The sequence below is a fragment of the Hyperoodon ampullatus genome (assembly GCF_949752795.1).
Source record: "Hyperoodon ampullatus genome assembly, chromosome: 17".
Classification (NCBI taxonomy): domain Eukaryota; kingdom Metazoa; phylum Chordata; class Mammalia; order Artiodactyla; family Ziphiidae; genus Hyperoodon; species Hyperoodon ampullatus.
The window spans coordinates 77,802,623-77,818,495 of NC_136930.1; the positions used below are offsets into that span (position 1 = coordinate 77,802,623).

General features: G+C 55.3%; 1 protein-coding gene across 2 annotated transcripts; it reads left to right on the forward strand.

Annotated features, from left to right (window-relative positions):
- Positions 1–3,760: 3,760 nt before the first annotated feature.
- Positions 3,761–5,818, forward strand: COMMD5 (COMM domain containing 5). 2 transcript variants are annotated; one of them, XM_079722602.1, is made up of 2 exons: positions 3,761–3,813; positions 4,911–5,818. In XM_079722602.1, the coding sequence occupies exon 2, from the start codon at positions 4,967–4,969 to the stop codon at positions 5,639–5,641; it is 675 nt and encodes a 224-aa protein (XP_079578728.1). In that variant the 5' UTR covers positions 3,761–3,813; positions 4,911–4,966; the 3' UTR covers positions 5,642–5,818. The 2 variants fall into 2 exon arrangements, with proteins under 2 accessions (XP_079578728.1, XP_079578727.1); XM_079722601.1 differs by lacking the exon at positions 3,761–3,813 and adding an exon at positions 4,301–4,341.
- Positions 5,819–15,873: the final 10,055 nt, after the last annotated feature.

Here is a 15,873-nt window from a genome sequence, read left to right on the forward strand (position 1 = left end):
CCCCTTCCTTGACCGTGCCTCACTCCGGACCCTGGCTTCGCCGCGCTCCTCAGATCCCAGTCACACCTTCCCTGGCCACGCCCCTTGACCAAGGACACGCCCCCAGGAGACAGCCTCTTAAGCTCCTCGACGCTCCGCCCTGACCACGCCCCCGTGGGCTTCACCGGGGCCACGGCCCCACGGCTCACTCCCTCAGGGGCCCCTCTCCCCAGCTGGCTCTGGGCTGTCAAGCCCAATCAGATCCCTTCCCTCCAGTCCGAGGGCCGCTCCCCACCTGCAGTGGGCTCTGTGCCAGGTCTGGGGCTCTGCCCACGAGCAGGGAGACAGACTGATGGTCCCCTGGGTTGGTGGTAACTGGTTTCCATCTTAATCCGATTACAGCTCATCAGAAATTGCTTAGGTGGGGCTTCCCTGGTGGCGCAGTGGTTGAGAGTCCGCCTGCCGATGCAGGGGATGTGGGTTCGTGCCCCGGTCCGGGAAGATCCCACATGCCGCGGAGCGGCTGGGCCCGTGAGCCATGGCCACTGAGCCTGCGCGTCCGGAGCCTGTGCTCCGCAGCGGGAGAGGCCACAGCAGTGAGAGGCCCGCGTACCACAGGAAAAAAAAAAAAAAAAAAAGAAATTGCTTAGGTGTTCTATCAGGGACACTCTTTATTCCCCGAGGAAGCTGCCTCGGCACACCAGGCTTGGTACAATGTTTCCTTTACGGTAGGTACTGTCATCATTCTTTCTTCCGGGTGGAGACTCTGAGCAGAGTTGAGAAGCTTGGCCAAGGTCGCCCAGCAGTCCGCTGATAGGACCAGGGGCTCAGCCCCACGCGTCCTAGGGAGTTTAGAGGAGAGGGGTGGACGCGCCCCGACCCGCTCTTTTCTCTCCCCTGCAGGAGGCTGGTTGCTGAGACGTCAAACAGCCTTCAGACCTCCTTAGATTTTGCTGCCTGGAAAATAAGGCAGGCTGACTTATTTTTAAAAATATTTTTAACTTACATTGCGATATAATTGACATACAATAAACCACACAAATTTAAAGGATACAATTTGATGATAAGTCTTTTTTTTTTTTTTTTTTTTGCGTTACGCGGGCCTCTCACTGTTGTGGCTTCTCCCGTTGTGGAGCACAGGCTCCGGATGCGCAGGCTCAGCGGCCATGGCTCACGGGCCTAGCCGCTCCGCGGCATGTGGGATCTTCCCAGACCGGGGCACAAACCCGTGTCCCCTGCGTCGGCAGGCGGACTCTCAACCACTGCGCCACCAGGGAAGCCCTGATGATAAGCTTTGATGTATTGTTTAATTTTTAATTTCACATCTGCGAAAGAATTACCACAATCAAGACAATGAACGTGGCTGGCACTTCCCCAGTCTTGCAGACCCCAATGAATCCGCCCTCTTACCCTCCCCCACCCCATCTCCAGGGAACTCTACTTTCTGTCACTAACTATTAGGTCAGTTTCATTTTCTAGAATTTGGTGTAAATGGAGTCCTTTTCTCCTAGGGTAAACACCTAGGAGTAGAATGGATGCCTCATATGCGAGATGTATGTTGGACTTTATATGAAGCCTCCAAACCATTTTCCACGTGGCTGCACCACTTTCCACCCCCACCAGCAGTGATGAGGGTTTCATTTCCTGCACATCCTCACAGACTCTTGACATGGCCAGTCTTTGTTTAAATTGTGGTAACACACACACACACACACACACACACACCCCATAAAATTACCATCTTAATCATCTTTAAGTGAATGGCTCAGTAGTGGTAAGTATATTCATATTGTTGTACAACAGTGCTCCAGATCCAGATCTTGCAAAACTAAACCTCTCTGCCCATTAAACAACTTCTTATTCCTCCCTCCCGTCAGCCACTGGCAACCACCACTCTACTTTCCATTTTTATGAATTTGATTACTTTAAATACCTCATATAAGTGGCATGTATTTGTATTTGTCTTTTTGTGACTGACTTATTTCACTCAACGTAATGTCCTCCAGGGTCATCTGTGTTGTAGCAGGTGTTTTAAGGCTGAGTCGTATTCCATTACACACACCACACTTTGTTTATCCATTCATCTGTGGACACTTGGGCTGCTTCTACCTCTTCACTATTATGAATAATGCTGCTATGAACATGGGTGTGCAAATATCTCTTTGAGGTCCGTCGTTCAGTTCTTTTGGGTATATACCCAGAGATGGGATTGCTGGATCAAATGGTAGTTTTTTGGTGGTTTTTTTTGTTTGTTTGTTTGTTTTTTGGTTTTTTTTTATACATTTATTTATTTGTTTTTCACTGCATTGGGTCTTCGTTGCTGTGTGTGGGCTTTCTCTAGTTGCGGTGAGTGGGGGCTACTCTTTGTTGCGGTGCCAGCCTTCTCATTGTGTTAGCTTCTCTTGTTGCGGAGCACGGGCTCTTGGCGTGCCGGCTCAGTAGTTGTGGCAGCAGGCCTAGTTGCTCCGCGGCATGTGGGATCTTCCCAGACCAGGGCTCGAACCCGCGTCCTCTGCACTGGCAGGCGGATTCTTAACCACTGTGCCACCAGGGAAGTCCCAGTTCATTTTCTCTTTATAATTTCTTTCTACTTCCTTTAGTTCTGGTATTTTTTGTCTAGCTTAAGTTGAACATTTAATTTGCTGATTTTTAAAATTCTGACTTACAATTATTAAAGGACAAGTTATTTGCTAAAAGCTTATAAATTAATGGACAGAAAATTGGACTGATAGGCTGGTTTCTTCAAGCTTCTAGGTAATAGAAGTTGAAGAAGGTAGTAAGGGAAAGGGAAGGCCCTAGATATTTTATGGGAGGGAAATGGGCAAAAAGAGAACAAAATTCAGGATAAATGGAAGAAAAGGGCTGCCTTTTTCTCCTGACTCCCTGGAATTTGTTTAATAAGTATGGGAACAGAAGCAGGTATTGTGGTTTTTCTATAGCTATCTTCTACAAGTCGATATTTCTTGCTTTTGGATCACATGGATTTAGAAAAGATATCGTTTTGTTTTTAGGCTTTTAAAATATTTTATTTTATTTATTTTATTTTTGGCTGTGTTGGGTCTTCATTGCTGTGCGTGGGCTTTTCTCTGGTTGTGGTGAGCAGGGGCTACTCTTCATTGTGGTGCACAGGCTTCTCATTGCTGTGACTTCTCTTGTTGCAGAGCACAGGCTCTAGGCGCGTGGGCTTCAGTAGTTCTGGCACGGGGGCTCAGTAGTTGTAGCTTGTGAGCTCTAGAGCGCAGGCTCAGTAGCTCAGTGGTTGTGGCGCACCGGCTTAGTTGCTCCGTGGCATGTGGGATCTTCGGGGACCAGGGCTCGAACCCATGTCCCCTGCATTGGCAGGGGGATTCTTAACAACTGCGCCACCAGGGAAACCCTGACATTAAAATACCACTTTATGGAGATAAAAGCACATCCCATCAACTCACCTATTCAAAGTGAACAAGTGAGAGGCAAAGATCGCGCGCATTTTTGTGCAGGCGAGCCTCCCCGCCCAAGGTCTGTACTGGCACCACCCCCCGTGCCCCCAGACCCCGGCGGAGACTCCCCCACCCCACCCCGCTCTTCGAGTCCAAACCAGGCAGCAATCACCCGAGCGGAGGACAACCGGAAGTGCGTCCTGCTAGGTCGGACCCGTAAGACCAACCCGGCGGCCTAGGCCCCGCCCCTCAGGCCGCGGATCACCGAGGGCGGGTCCTCCCGCTGTCCTAGAGCTGCCTCCCGGAGGGGGCAGGGGTCTCTAGGTCGCTTCCGGGAACCAAGCCGCGCTTCCGGGAACCAGGCCGCGCTTCCGGCCGCGGGCGCGTCTCTTCTCCGCTTGGGAACGCGCGCCAGGTACAGGGGCGCAGCGGGAAGCGGGGGTGGGAATGGGTTGCCCTGCTCGCGAGGCGGCGAACGCTCTGGAGGCAGGAGGCCGATCCGGCAGCTCGGGACCGGACCGCAGGGCACTGACCGCGGCCGGGGCGGTGGCTCGGAAGAGCTTGGATGGTCGCCTCGAGGCGCTCCTTCCTCCGGGCCGGGGGGCAGCGCGCTGGCCTCCAGGGACCGGGGCCTGAGCGGCAGGCGGCGGGGCTGCGGAAGGCTGTCCCGATACTGGCCAGGCCCTGAAGGAAAACCCGTGGTCGTTGGCAGCCGGGGTGAGGGGGCCCGGCCTTCCCGGGAGAGTGGGGTTCGAGGAGACCGGTGGGGAGCTCCCCGTGCGCCCGGGCCCGCCGCGCCGAGGCCCGCAGGCCAGGGGTGGGGGCGCCTTGGGGACAGCTCTGCTCGGCACCTGGCGCGGCTGCGGTGGGCCCGGCGTTCCTGCAGAAGCAGGTGTGGGGTGTCGTGCTGTCCTTCAGGTGACGTCTCAGCGCTTTTCTCCAGGTACTGCACCCACCTCCCTAACGCCTGCGCCTCAGCCCTTCCTGCCTGAGGGACGCCGTCTGCCCCCCCCCCCCCCCGCAGGGACTTCTGAGTGGACGGGCCTGGGTTCTAGTCCTTGACTTGAGCAGTTGTTTCCGCCTCGATTTCTTTGTTGGTGGGGTGAGAACGATAACCCGCTCGTGCAGAGCCATGTGCGGCTTGGAGGTGGAGTTGCTGAGTGATCTTGGAGTGGTCAGTGGCAGCTGTGTCCTTGTGTTCTCTGGACCTTTCTTCTCCTTCATTCTTTAATCCGTTATTTATTTGGAGAACTTATGTTGCTCTCCTGTTTCCTGATTCTCTTCCTTCTCTCCTCCCCACCTCATCTCCCTTTTCTGCCGGCTCTTGCCTCCCCTCTTCCAGGGACTGGAGAGGGGCCCCTCCGCCACCTGCTTCCAGGGCACCTTCCGTCATGCTGGCTGTCATCAGTGGTTCACATCATCAGCATCTGGGAGGTGGAGACCATATCAGTCCTCATTCACTGGCCCAAAGGACATGGGAGTCACTGGGCTTCTCTTCCACCCCCCTTCCAGGCAGTTGCGGCTGGGACCTCCTACCTGGGCTGCCAGTCAAAGAGCAGGAAGCAGCGATGTCTGCCATGGGTCCTGCAGCTCCACACCTGCATCGCCCTGGTGACAGTCACAGTGGCTGCATGAGTTTCCTGGGCGCCGAGCTGCCTCCAGAGGTGGCAGCAATGCCCCAGCTCCTGAGGGACCTGGACAGGGGCACATTCAGAAAGTTGCTGAAGCTGGTGGTCAGCAGCCTGCAGGGGGAAGACTGCCGTGAGGCTGTGCGGTGCCTCGGGGCTGGCGCAGACCTGCCTGAGGAGCGGCTGGGCGCCCTGATCGCTGGGACACACACCCTGCTCCAGCAGGCCCTCCGGCTGCCCCCGGCCAGCCTGAAGCCCGATGCCTTCAAGAACCAGCTCCAGGAGCTCTGCATCCCCCAAGACCTGGTCGTGGACTTGGCCAGTGTGGTGTTTGGGAGCCAGCGGCCTCTCCTGGACTCTGCGGCCAGGCAGCAGGGGGCCTGGCTGCCCCACGTTGCCGACTTTCGGTGGAGGGTGGACGTGGCCATCTCCACCAGCACCCTGGCCCGCTCCCTGCAGCCAAGCGTCCTGATGCAGCTGAAGCTCTCGGATGGGTCGGCCCTGCGCTTCGAGGTCCCCACGGCCAAGTTCCAGGAGCTGCGGTTTGCTGTGGCCATGGTCCTGAAGGAGATGGCCGACCTGGAGAAGAGGTGTGAGCGCAAACTGCAGGACTGAGCCTTGCTTGCCGGTCCCCTTCTGGTCACCGGGGTTAGCTGGCTCAGACAGGTGTCTCCAGAGCAAAGGCCGCCCTTCCCAGGAGGCACTCCAGTGAGTGTTTGAGTATAATCGTGTATTTCTCTAAGTGAAGAAGACAGCTGTGTCTTTCCCTTTTTTTGCAAGTAAAGCAGCTACACAAAATATGTTCTCCTGGGTAGGCATCAAACTGCAGGCCCCGTCCCCCCAGCTGTCAGTTGGTCTCGTTGCCAGGTAAGGGCACCCACTGCTCCGGTGTGGCCATGTGTGGTCTAGTCACAGTCTGGGGTCCAGGCCAAGGCCTTTGTGAGGACACAGAGGTTGCTCAGCCCGGCCCCACCTAACGACTGAGCTCTTGCTCCTGTGATTTTGGGAACCCTGTGCTTCAGGGTGCACATTTCATTCCCCTGTCTTAAATCCCTGACCTTATGAAGAGCATTCTAGTGGGGCGAGGGAGGCATTACGAAGTGCATAATACAGACAAGTGATGTAGCTCGTGGGAGGATGGGAAGCGGTGCAGGAGGTAGAGCAGCCTTTGGAGATGGGGGCAAGGCTGTGGGAGAACTGGGCTGTCGTTGTAAATTGGGTCGTGGGGGGAGCTCCCTGGTGGCCCAGTGGTTAAGAATCCTCCTTCCAACGCAGGGGACGCGGGTTCGATCGCTGGTCGGGGAACTAAGATCCCACATACCATGGGGCAACTAAGCCTGCGTGCCACAACTGCTGAGCCCACGTGCCGCGAACTACAGAGCCCACGTGCTCTGGAGCCCATGTGCTGTAACTAGAAAGAAGCCTGCATGCTGCAACGAAAACCAGACGCAGCCAAAAAAAAAAAAAAATCAGGGCCTGGGTTGCGCCTCCTTGAGGACATGGTACCTGAGCAAAGACTTAAAGGAGGCGAGGGCAGAGGGAGCAGCCTGTGGTGCACAGGCCACAGGGCTGCAACCAAGTGGCGGGAAGGTGAGTGGAGGGCACGGGGGGCAGTGCCGAGGGCCTGTCTAAGAGCTTTGGCTCAATTCTGAGTGAAATGTGTGTGATGTGACAATTGCTTTCAAAGGGTCACACTGGATGCTGTGTTGATAGCAGAGCCTCGGGCAGCAGGGTGGGGATTGGGAGTCTGGTGGAGCTGGCGGGGGCAGGGGACAGGGGAGCAGGGGCCTCACCTGGGTGCCTCTCGGGTGGGAGTGTGCAGAGCTCGGGGCCAGCCCTGCACCCTCCAGCATCACCACACCCCAGGGAGGGGCCTGGCGTGTCCCTGCCTCCATGCTCTGCCACAAAACCAGGTCACAGGTCTGGTAGTAGTAATAGGCGCGAGCATCATGCAGGAACCTCCTCTGAAAACAGCAAATGAGCTTGGGTGCCCACCGGGCACCTGCCCTTCCCCAGCGCCCCCTTCCTGCCCCCTGCTCCATGCCACGACCCATCAAGAGCGGCAGTGTTTGCTCTGTGCTGTTTCCAGAACACTCCCATGATCTCGGTTAATTAAGGCCTTGAGGGTCCTAGCAAGTTAGGTGTGGGCCAAGGGCACAGAGGAGGCCACCCTAAGGTGCTGCTGTGCGCTTGGAGCTAGAGTTTCAGAGGCCAGGCCGCAGGTGGGGCCCCGTCTTGGCTCAGCTGAGGAGTGCAGACTCCCCAGGTCTCCTTCAGCGTCAGCTGGCATCCTTGGGCTCTGCTTCCCTGAGGACAGGAGCTGGACTGGGCTGTGCTCGCTGTTGCCCGGGCCTGCTCAGAAGAACGTGCACAGGTAAGCTGAGCACCACATCTGCCTCAACCAGTGATGGAGGCTTGCCTGTCATAGTCACTGTGCTGTGACTTCTTCCTTGACCATTGGGCATGCGTCAGGAATATGTAATCATTATGATACGTTTGGAAAAGCTGAAAAAGTAAAACAAACAAAAAAATTAAAAGATTCAAAAAGCTCCTTTGCCCATAGACGGTCATGGAGAAACTGTCTTGACCAGACTTGACATTTACGCTCTGTGCTGTCTCTGTGTTAACACAGCTCTGTTCGTGTAACTTTTCCTGATATGAGGGTCTGTCTAATGGCAGCAGAACATGCATCTTCCCGGTGGGCGTGCCAAGTTTCTCTTGGGCAAAACAAACAAAGCATCACAGACCGGGCAGCCTATAAAACAACAGACATTGATTTCTCACAGTGCGGAGGCCGGATGTCCGAGGTCAGGGGGCCAGCAGGGGCGGGTGAGGCCCTCTTCCTGGCTGCAGACGTCTGTGTCCTCATGTGGAGGAAGGGGCAAGGGAGCTCTGTGGGGTCTCTTATCAGGGGGACTCCACCTTCATGACCGAAGCACTCCCAAAGGCCCCACCTCATTACACCCTCACGCTGGGCATTAGGATTTCAACATATCCATTTGGGGGACACAGACATTCAGACCAGAGCAACTTCTGTGTTTCTTTTTTTTTTTTAATTAAAAAATCACTGATGTTGGGACCTCCCTGGTGGCTAAGTGGTTAAGACTCCATGCTCCCAATGCAGGGGGTCCAGGTTCGATCCCTGGGTCAGGGAACTAGATCCCACATGCTTGCTGCAACTACAAGTTCGCATGCCACAAGTAAGGAGCCCTCGAGCTGCAACAAAGACCTGGCACAACCAAATAAATATTTTTAAAAATCACAGTGAGGACTTCCCTGGTGGCGCAGTGGTTAAGAATCCACCTACCCATGCAGGGGACACAGGTTCGTTTCCTGGTCCGGGAGGATCCCACATGCCACGGAGCGGCTGGGCCCGTGAGCCATGGCCTCTGAGCCTGCGCGTCCGGAGCCTGTGCTCCGCAACGGGAGAAGCCACAACAGTGAGAGGCCTGCGTATCGGGGGGGAAAAAAAAAAAATTTAGAAATAGGAACAGAGGAGGCAGAGTGTGACCGCTTTCCACATTGAATCATTCCATGTGTAGACTTTTGTGTTGGCTTCTTAACACAGTGTAAAAAAAGAATGTGACCATTTTAGGGGCTTCCCTTGGTGGCACAGTTGTTAATAATCCTCCTGCCAATGCACACGACACAGGTTCGAGCCCTGGTCCAGGAAGATCCCACATGCCGCAGGGCAACTAAGCCCGTGCGCCACAACTACTGAGCCTGTAGTGCCACAGCTACTGAAGCCTGCTTGCCTAGAGCCCGTGCTCCGCAACAAGAGAAGCCACCACAATGAGAAGCCCACGTGCCACACGAAGAGTAGCCCCTGCTCTCCTCAACTAGAGAAAGCCCACGCGCAACAACGAAGACCCAATGCAGCCAAGAATAAAGTTTTTTTTTTTTTTTTTTTTTTTTTTTTTTTTTTAAAGAATGTGATCGGGCTTCCCTGGTGGCGCAGTGGTTGAGAGTCCGCCTGCCGTTGCAGGGGACATGGGTTCGTGCCCCGGTCCGGGAAGACCCCACATGCCGTGGAGCGGCTGGGCCCATGAGCCATGGCCGCTGAGCCTGCGCGTCCGGAGCCTGTGCTCCGTAACGGGAGAGGCCACAACAGAGGCCCGCGTACCGCACACACACAAAACAAACAAACAAACAAAAGAATGTGATTATATTAAAGCCCTTGGTATTATGTCCCTAACGACCCAAAGCACGACCTCGAGCGCCCCCTACAGGCCAGGCGCTGTCGACCAGGCCCCAGCCGAGCGCAGAGAAGGTACAGTTGGAACCGCCAGGTGCAGGCCCTCTGCTGGGCGCCTGTTAACTCATTAACTCACAGGCACGAGGCCTCTCCGCCTCACGGGTGACGAAGCGCAGAGAGGTTTGCGTCTTGCCCAACGACACACAGCTGATGGGGGAGCTGGCAGTCCGTTCTCCGCCAGCCGTCCCTCCCCACCTGTCCTTAGTCCGCCGACTCTGTGAGCATGCGAACCTGGTGGCAGGACAGGCTCTTGGTGTTGGCTCCCGTGCCCTGAGCGGCTGCTGGCCCCAGAGTGAGGACACACGTTTAGGGCTGAGGGCCACGGGCTTGGGGGCGTCTGTTTTGCCGGTTACCGCAGCGAAGTTGGGCCAGTGCAGCCAGGAACGGAGACCTGGGGTCCGAGCCCAGCCGATGTGCCCCAGCAGGTGCTCCAAACTCTGCTGCCACGGAGTGGCCCCGTGGCTGCGACGCCGTGGCTCTAAGTCACGTGCCTGGCAGGGACGCGCACACCCCCTTCCCGAGGGACCCTCCCAGCATCCTCTCGGTTGTCCTGGCTGGCAGGGGTGCTTTTCCGACTGAGGCTGGGAGTCCCGCGAGTCAGCACCAGGATTTGCACCCCCTTTTGCCCATCAGGCGGCAGAGACCCCCTAGTCCTTGTGCTCCTGGCGGGGGCTGTCTGGCTCTGTCTCCCCAGCCCTGTGGGTGTGTCCACCCTGATGGTCCACGCCCTGGAGGGTCGGCAGACTGGGAGGGCCCCGGGCCCCTTGAAGTCACCGTGTCTACACGTGCCATCTGCTCCCATCTCCACCCTCGGGGGGTCCCGGCCAGCAAGTTGGGGTGTAGAGCTCTGCTCGCTCACCTGCCTCCCTCCCCCTCCCCCAGAAAGCACCGTCTGTGCCTTTTAAGTCACTGGTCAGGAACGTCAGGACCAGAACATGATCTCCATCTTCGGGAGGCTGGAGGTCGTGGCCCTGACGGCGCTGCCCCTCCCACAGCGGCTGTGGGGCAGACCTTCCCCCCGCTTCCCCAGCTGCTAGGCCAGGAGAGGGTCGCAGAGCCCTGCCTCGGCCCTCGGAGGAGCTCTTGACAGCTCTGATACTGCAGACTCTGGGTTGTTCATTTGTGAGCCTTCATGCTTCTGTCTCAAGGAGGGACACACGGGCAAACAGTGACACAAGGCATACAGGTGGTAAGTGGCTTTCATGAGACGGAGAAGATGGGCAGCAGGCTGTTCCCGGGACTGTTGGCTCCTGGGGCTGGACAGAGCCAGGCGATGAGGGCCACCAGCCTCCAGGCCGCTCACAGGATTCTGGCCTCACCGTGGGTACGGGGAGGCAGACGTGATACAGCTTGAGAAGGTCCCTCCAACTGCAGGGCACAGGCTTGTGGGCCAGCAGTGGTGGCCCTTCTCACCTACATCGAGAGTGGCTACCTTTTCTCTAAAGGGCCAGAGAGTATTTTAGCTTTTCATGTCATAATGATTGTTGCCATCGTAGCTCAGAAACAGCCAGAGACATCTAAACCAATGGGCATGATCATGTTCCAATAAAAATGTCCTGTGGACACTGAGATTTTAAGTTCATGTCACAAAATTTGTTTCAACCATTTAAAACCCATTCTCAGCTCCAGGGCCGTACAAAACCAGTTGGGGGTGGGCGGTGGCTCTAAGTGCTACACCTCCCTGTGCGCCTGCAGGGCTCCCTCAGGCTGCAGAGGGACCGTCCACCTTCACCTGTGGTCAGTCTCTACCCCAGACCTGGACGTGAGGGCAGGGGCCAGCCCAATCCACCTTTGTACCCAGGCAAGAACAAGACCTTGTACAGATGTTTGCACCTGGAAAATTACAAGTGTGTTAACCTTATTTAGATCTCCGTGGAAACTCTTTTTGCTGGAGAATTTTCTCTCTTCTGTGGGCCTCTGAAGCCTCGCCTCAAAGCCTGGATGTGCCCCAAATGCATCATTCATTCATTCAACAAACATTTCCCAGGCTCTGAGTGCAAGCCACACACACAAGGGGACACAGGGATGTGAAAACCCACCTGGGCTCTGCACACACACCCCATGTTATTTGTGAAGCTTCCAGAATGCTCAAAATGTGATAAATCAAAGCTTAACCTGATAATTGAGACAAAGAGCAATTTCAGGTCAAAATTAGGGGTTTAATTTGTTGTCTCCAAAAGAGAAATCCAAAGTATTTTAAAATCTACTCTGGAATAGTTCTGGAAATTGTTTTTTGGCCATGTTGGGCGTCTTGAGGGATCTAGTTCCCCAAGGATTGAACCTGGCCCCGCACACAGTGAAATCTGGGTCCTAACCAGTGGACCGCCCGGGAATTCCCGGAAATTCTTAAAATGAGTTTAGTGTTACAATTACTGAAGCCCCAAATTGGGAGCGATAGCTTGAAAGTAGAGCAGAATAGTCCAGAACTCGCACTACCCGGCAGGCAGCCCTCTCCTCTCCCTCCCTGCAAAGCGACCGGCACACATGACGTGCGCAGATGCTTTTCCTGTGCTCTGGGATCTCAAACCTGTGCAGTAGTTTGAACTCACAATGTCTTGCCAGGTGACACATGAATACTACACGTCTTTCTCACATGGACTCAGCTAAGAAAGGACTCCTCACCCTGTACTTCTGCAGTCGATATTCTAGGCTGGAATGCAGAGCTTGAGATGTATTTCTATTGAATTCTTGGTTGTATTGGGACATTTAAGTGAACAAAGCACACTAAGAAGAGAGAGGAAAAATAATCCCTCAAAGGCTGGAGGCATGAAGTTTTTACCCAAGTAAACGAGGCAGGACTGCCACTCGATGAGAGGCAACCCGCAGAAAAATGGGCCAGCTGTGTTCCAAGAACCTTTATTTGGTCACACTGAAATCTGATTTCAATATCATTTTCAAATGTCACAAAATAGTCTTTCACCCCCCCAACCATTTAAAAATGTAAAAACCATCCTTAGCTCTTGGCCTGTTAAAAGGTAAACAGGTACATTAAAACCCTGATCTGAGCAAACACGGATTGGGAGCAGCACCAAGCCGAAGTGGTTAGGAGCCAACAGGGGACTCGGAAGCGAAGCCAGGAGGCTGTCAGATCGGCTACAGCTGAAGCAGCTGCCTTACCCCTTGGCTGTTTGTGATTAAGTTTCCTGGACATGAGTGCATTTACAGGACTGACTGTGGCTCAGGTTCTGCGGGCTGTGTAGGCCCCAGGCTTTAGAGCTACCCAGCCCAGTGGCCTCAGGCTGATCATCAGGCCTCACAGGTGTGGGCACAGGTCCGCATTTGGCCCATGGGCCACACAGTCAGCCAGCCGCTGACTTAGGACCGTGTTGATCCAGAAAGAATCCAGGTGCTGACAGATTTAAGGCTGGTCCCTCTGGCCCTTTTTGGCCAGCCTGCAAGTGCTGTCAGGGGAAAACAGAAGCATCCTGCCCCGTGGAGAACCTGGAGTCCAGAGGCCTTCCACCCCTTTCTCCATCATTACCAGGAAGTGGCCAGGAGACAATTCCCTTGTGGGGATGGCACACCCAGTGACAAACAGCCTTCCTAGAGCCAGAAGGCGAGAGCATGGGGCCTCGGGAGGCCCTTCCAGCACATGATGGCACCAGGCGCCAGTGGAGGGCGCGTGTGGCATGTGCACCGGGACCTTGACTCTTGTCCCATTCTTGGGTGGCTCACAAAGCCTAAGATATAGACCACTCACATGTGCCCACCCTGTCCGGCTCTGATGGCAGTGACCACCTGGTTGAGCACAGCAGCCGAGGCGGGGACATAATCTCTGTTCACAATCTCTGCACAGTCTGTAAAGGTCCCTGCCCTCTTGCACTGACCCTTCAGACACAAGTTCTGGGTGGAGCAGGGGACGGCCGGGGAGATGGGGTTACAGCTGCTGCAGGGGGCACAATGACTGCATGGTGTCCTCCGCCCAGGGCGGGAACACCCCCGAAGGTGCAGGTTGGGGGATGATCCTCATCCCCAGAGACAACACTGCAACCTGAGAACATGTCACACCTTGTGTCAGGCGAACTGGCAGATCAGGCTGAGCTGCTACGGGGTTGAGTCCCTGTCCACGTGCTGAGAATGGAAACTCATGTGAACTCGGCCACCCTGAACTCCACTGTTCCCAGCCCCACCAGGCCCTCCAGTACACACAGAGTGGCACTGTTTCCCCTGATACAAACCCATGGGCTGATTTTGGGCCGTGTCGCACAAGGCGATCTGGGCTTCACCCAACCAGTGTGATGGTGACCCAAGTCGTGCTGCAATAAATCCTGAAGTGACCTATGTCTCTCAGGGTCACCTGTCCGTACATGGGAGAAGTGGCCTCTCTGTGGTAGGCCGCCTTTGGCCTGTGATTATTGGCAATGGCACCAAAGATTGGCAGGTCTCAGGGGGGTGGTCCTGGGTGGCAGCCTGTGCAAATGACACACCTGGTCCCGAGTCACCGCTGCCGAGTCCAGGGCCCCAAGCAGGGCTGGACTCAATGCTACATGTCAGCCTCATCCTGTGGCTCACAGGCCTTGATGAGATGTTCTGTGAGCCGCTCCGCAACCCCAGCCAGTCAGTCAGGTTCACCAGAGGGGTGGGCGGAGCAGTGATCTCCCCTGAACGTTCTTTCCGCCCGTGCCAAGAAGGCCAAGGGCCCTGACCACTCTACCCTGGCCGTTTCTCCAGGCTGTGCTGGCAGAGAAAACCCAGGGAGGAGGTGATGTGGGCGGAGCAGGCTCGCTCACGCGCACCCATTGCTCAGCACCCATGGGGCCCTCTGCCCTGGGACCTGTGGGGTCCACATGACCACGCCGACAGGCTGATCTCGGTGAGCAGGCATCTCCACCGTCCTCAGGGCTTTGAGAAGGCACGGGCTCGTGTGTCTGCTCGCAGACCCCCCAGTTTTGGCAGTCCCCATGGCTGGAGTTTTGAGGATGTCTGGCCAGCAGCAGCCAACACACATCCCAGCCTCTGGTGGTGTTCTCGGGACTGAGGTGAGGCTCCTGCAATGCTGAGGGCCGGGCTGGGAATCCCAGTGAGGGCTGCGCATCTGATTCTCGTAACTGAAGTAGCTGGGCTCTGGACGTAGGGTGGGCCAGTGACACTGTCCCCGGGCCCGGGCACCGCTGCTGGAGCCAGCTCCTCCCCAAAGAGGCCCTGCCGGGGGAGTCAGGTGAGGGGGACCCGGCCGCGCCGCCTGGGGCCCCGCAGACACGAGTGAGCACATCTTGCTGCTGAAGCCAGTCTGAGTATCTGGTGCTTAAGGAAGACGTCCTGGGTAACTTCTTTCAACTCACTCGTCTGGTGGGGCTCACGGGGCTTTTCTCATGCCTCTTCCTCGTCTGCAGGACCTGGGGTCTTCCCTCTGTGAACTCAAACGCTACACATGTGCACCTTGATGTGAGGGACAGGGGCTTTACTGAAGGTCAAACGTGCCAGCAAATAAACATACACATCATGTGAATCTGGATGCTCCCTCTCCTAAGAGAGCAATTCTGAATCTTTCACAACATTTTAAATCGTCAGTATAAATGATCCCATAAAAAATAAGTTAAGGCTGTAGGTTTATTCACATTTATACACATTCGTAAAGGTGAGTGGTCTATCCCATGTGAATTTTCTGATGCTGAGTAAGCCTTGAGCTCCTATTAAAAGCTTTGCCACATTCATTACATTTATAAGGTTTCTCTCCAGTGTGAATTCTCTGGTGTATAATTAGATGCGAGCGCCATCTGAATATTTTTTCACATTCATTACATTTATGAAGTTTCTTTACAGTATTAACTTTCTTACGGCTCACGTGGGTAGAAGCTTCCAGAGTATTCCCATACTCGTGGTACCACTGGGCTCGAGTGTGGATCCTCTGGTGCTCAATGAGGTACGAGCTCCGGCTGAAGGCTTTCCCACACTCGCTGCATCCGTAGGGCTTCACCCCAGCGTGAATGATCTGGTGCTGGAAAAGGGTGGAGTTTTGACTGAAGGCTTTCCCACATTCACTGCACTTATAGGGCCTCTCCCCCGTGTGCACCCGCTGGTGTATTGTGAGCTGTGTGCTCATACTGAAGGCTTTTCCACATTCGAGGCACTCGTAGGGCTTCTCCCCTTTATGGATCCTCTGATGGTAAATGAGGCTTGAGCTCTGGCTGAAGGCCTTCCCACAGTCACTGCACTCATAGGGCTTCTCTCCAGTGTGAATTCTCTGATGCTGAATTAGGTGTGAGCCCTGGACAAAGCCCTTCCCACACTCATCACACTTAAATGGTTTTTCTCCAGTGTGAGTTCTCTGGTGGCGAATAAGCCGTGAGCTGCAACCAAAGGCCTTTGAACACTTGTTGCATTTATAAGGTTTCTCTCCGGTATGCGTCAGCTGATGCTGACTAAGGCGGGAGACCCACCGGAAAGCCTTCCCACACTCGTCACACTTAAATGGTTTCTCGGTAGCATGCAACCTCTGATGTGCAACCAGGCTGGGACTATCCGGGGTTCTTGGGAGCTGAAGTTTCTCCCCAGCGTGCATCCGCTGGTGCTGAGCTAGGGTTGAGCTCTGGCTGAAGGCCTTCCCGCACTCCTGGCATGGGTAGGGCCTCTCTCCCGTGTGGGTCCTCTG

Coding starts and splice junctions, on each gene's coding strand:
- COMMD5 (XM_079722602.1), top strand. CDS start 4,967: ATGTCTGCCATGGGTCCTGCAGCTCCACACCTGCATCGCCCTGGTGAC.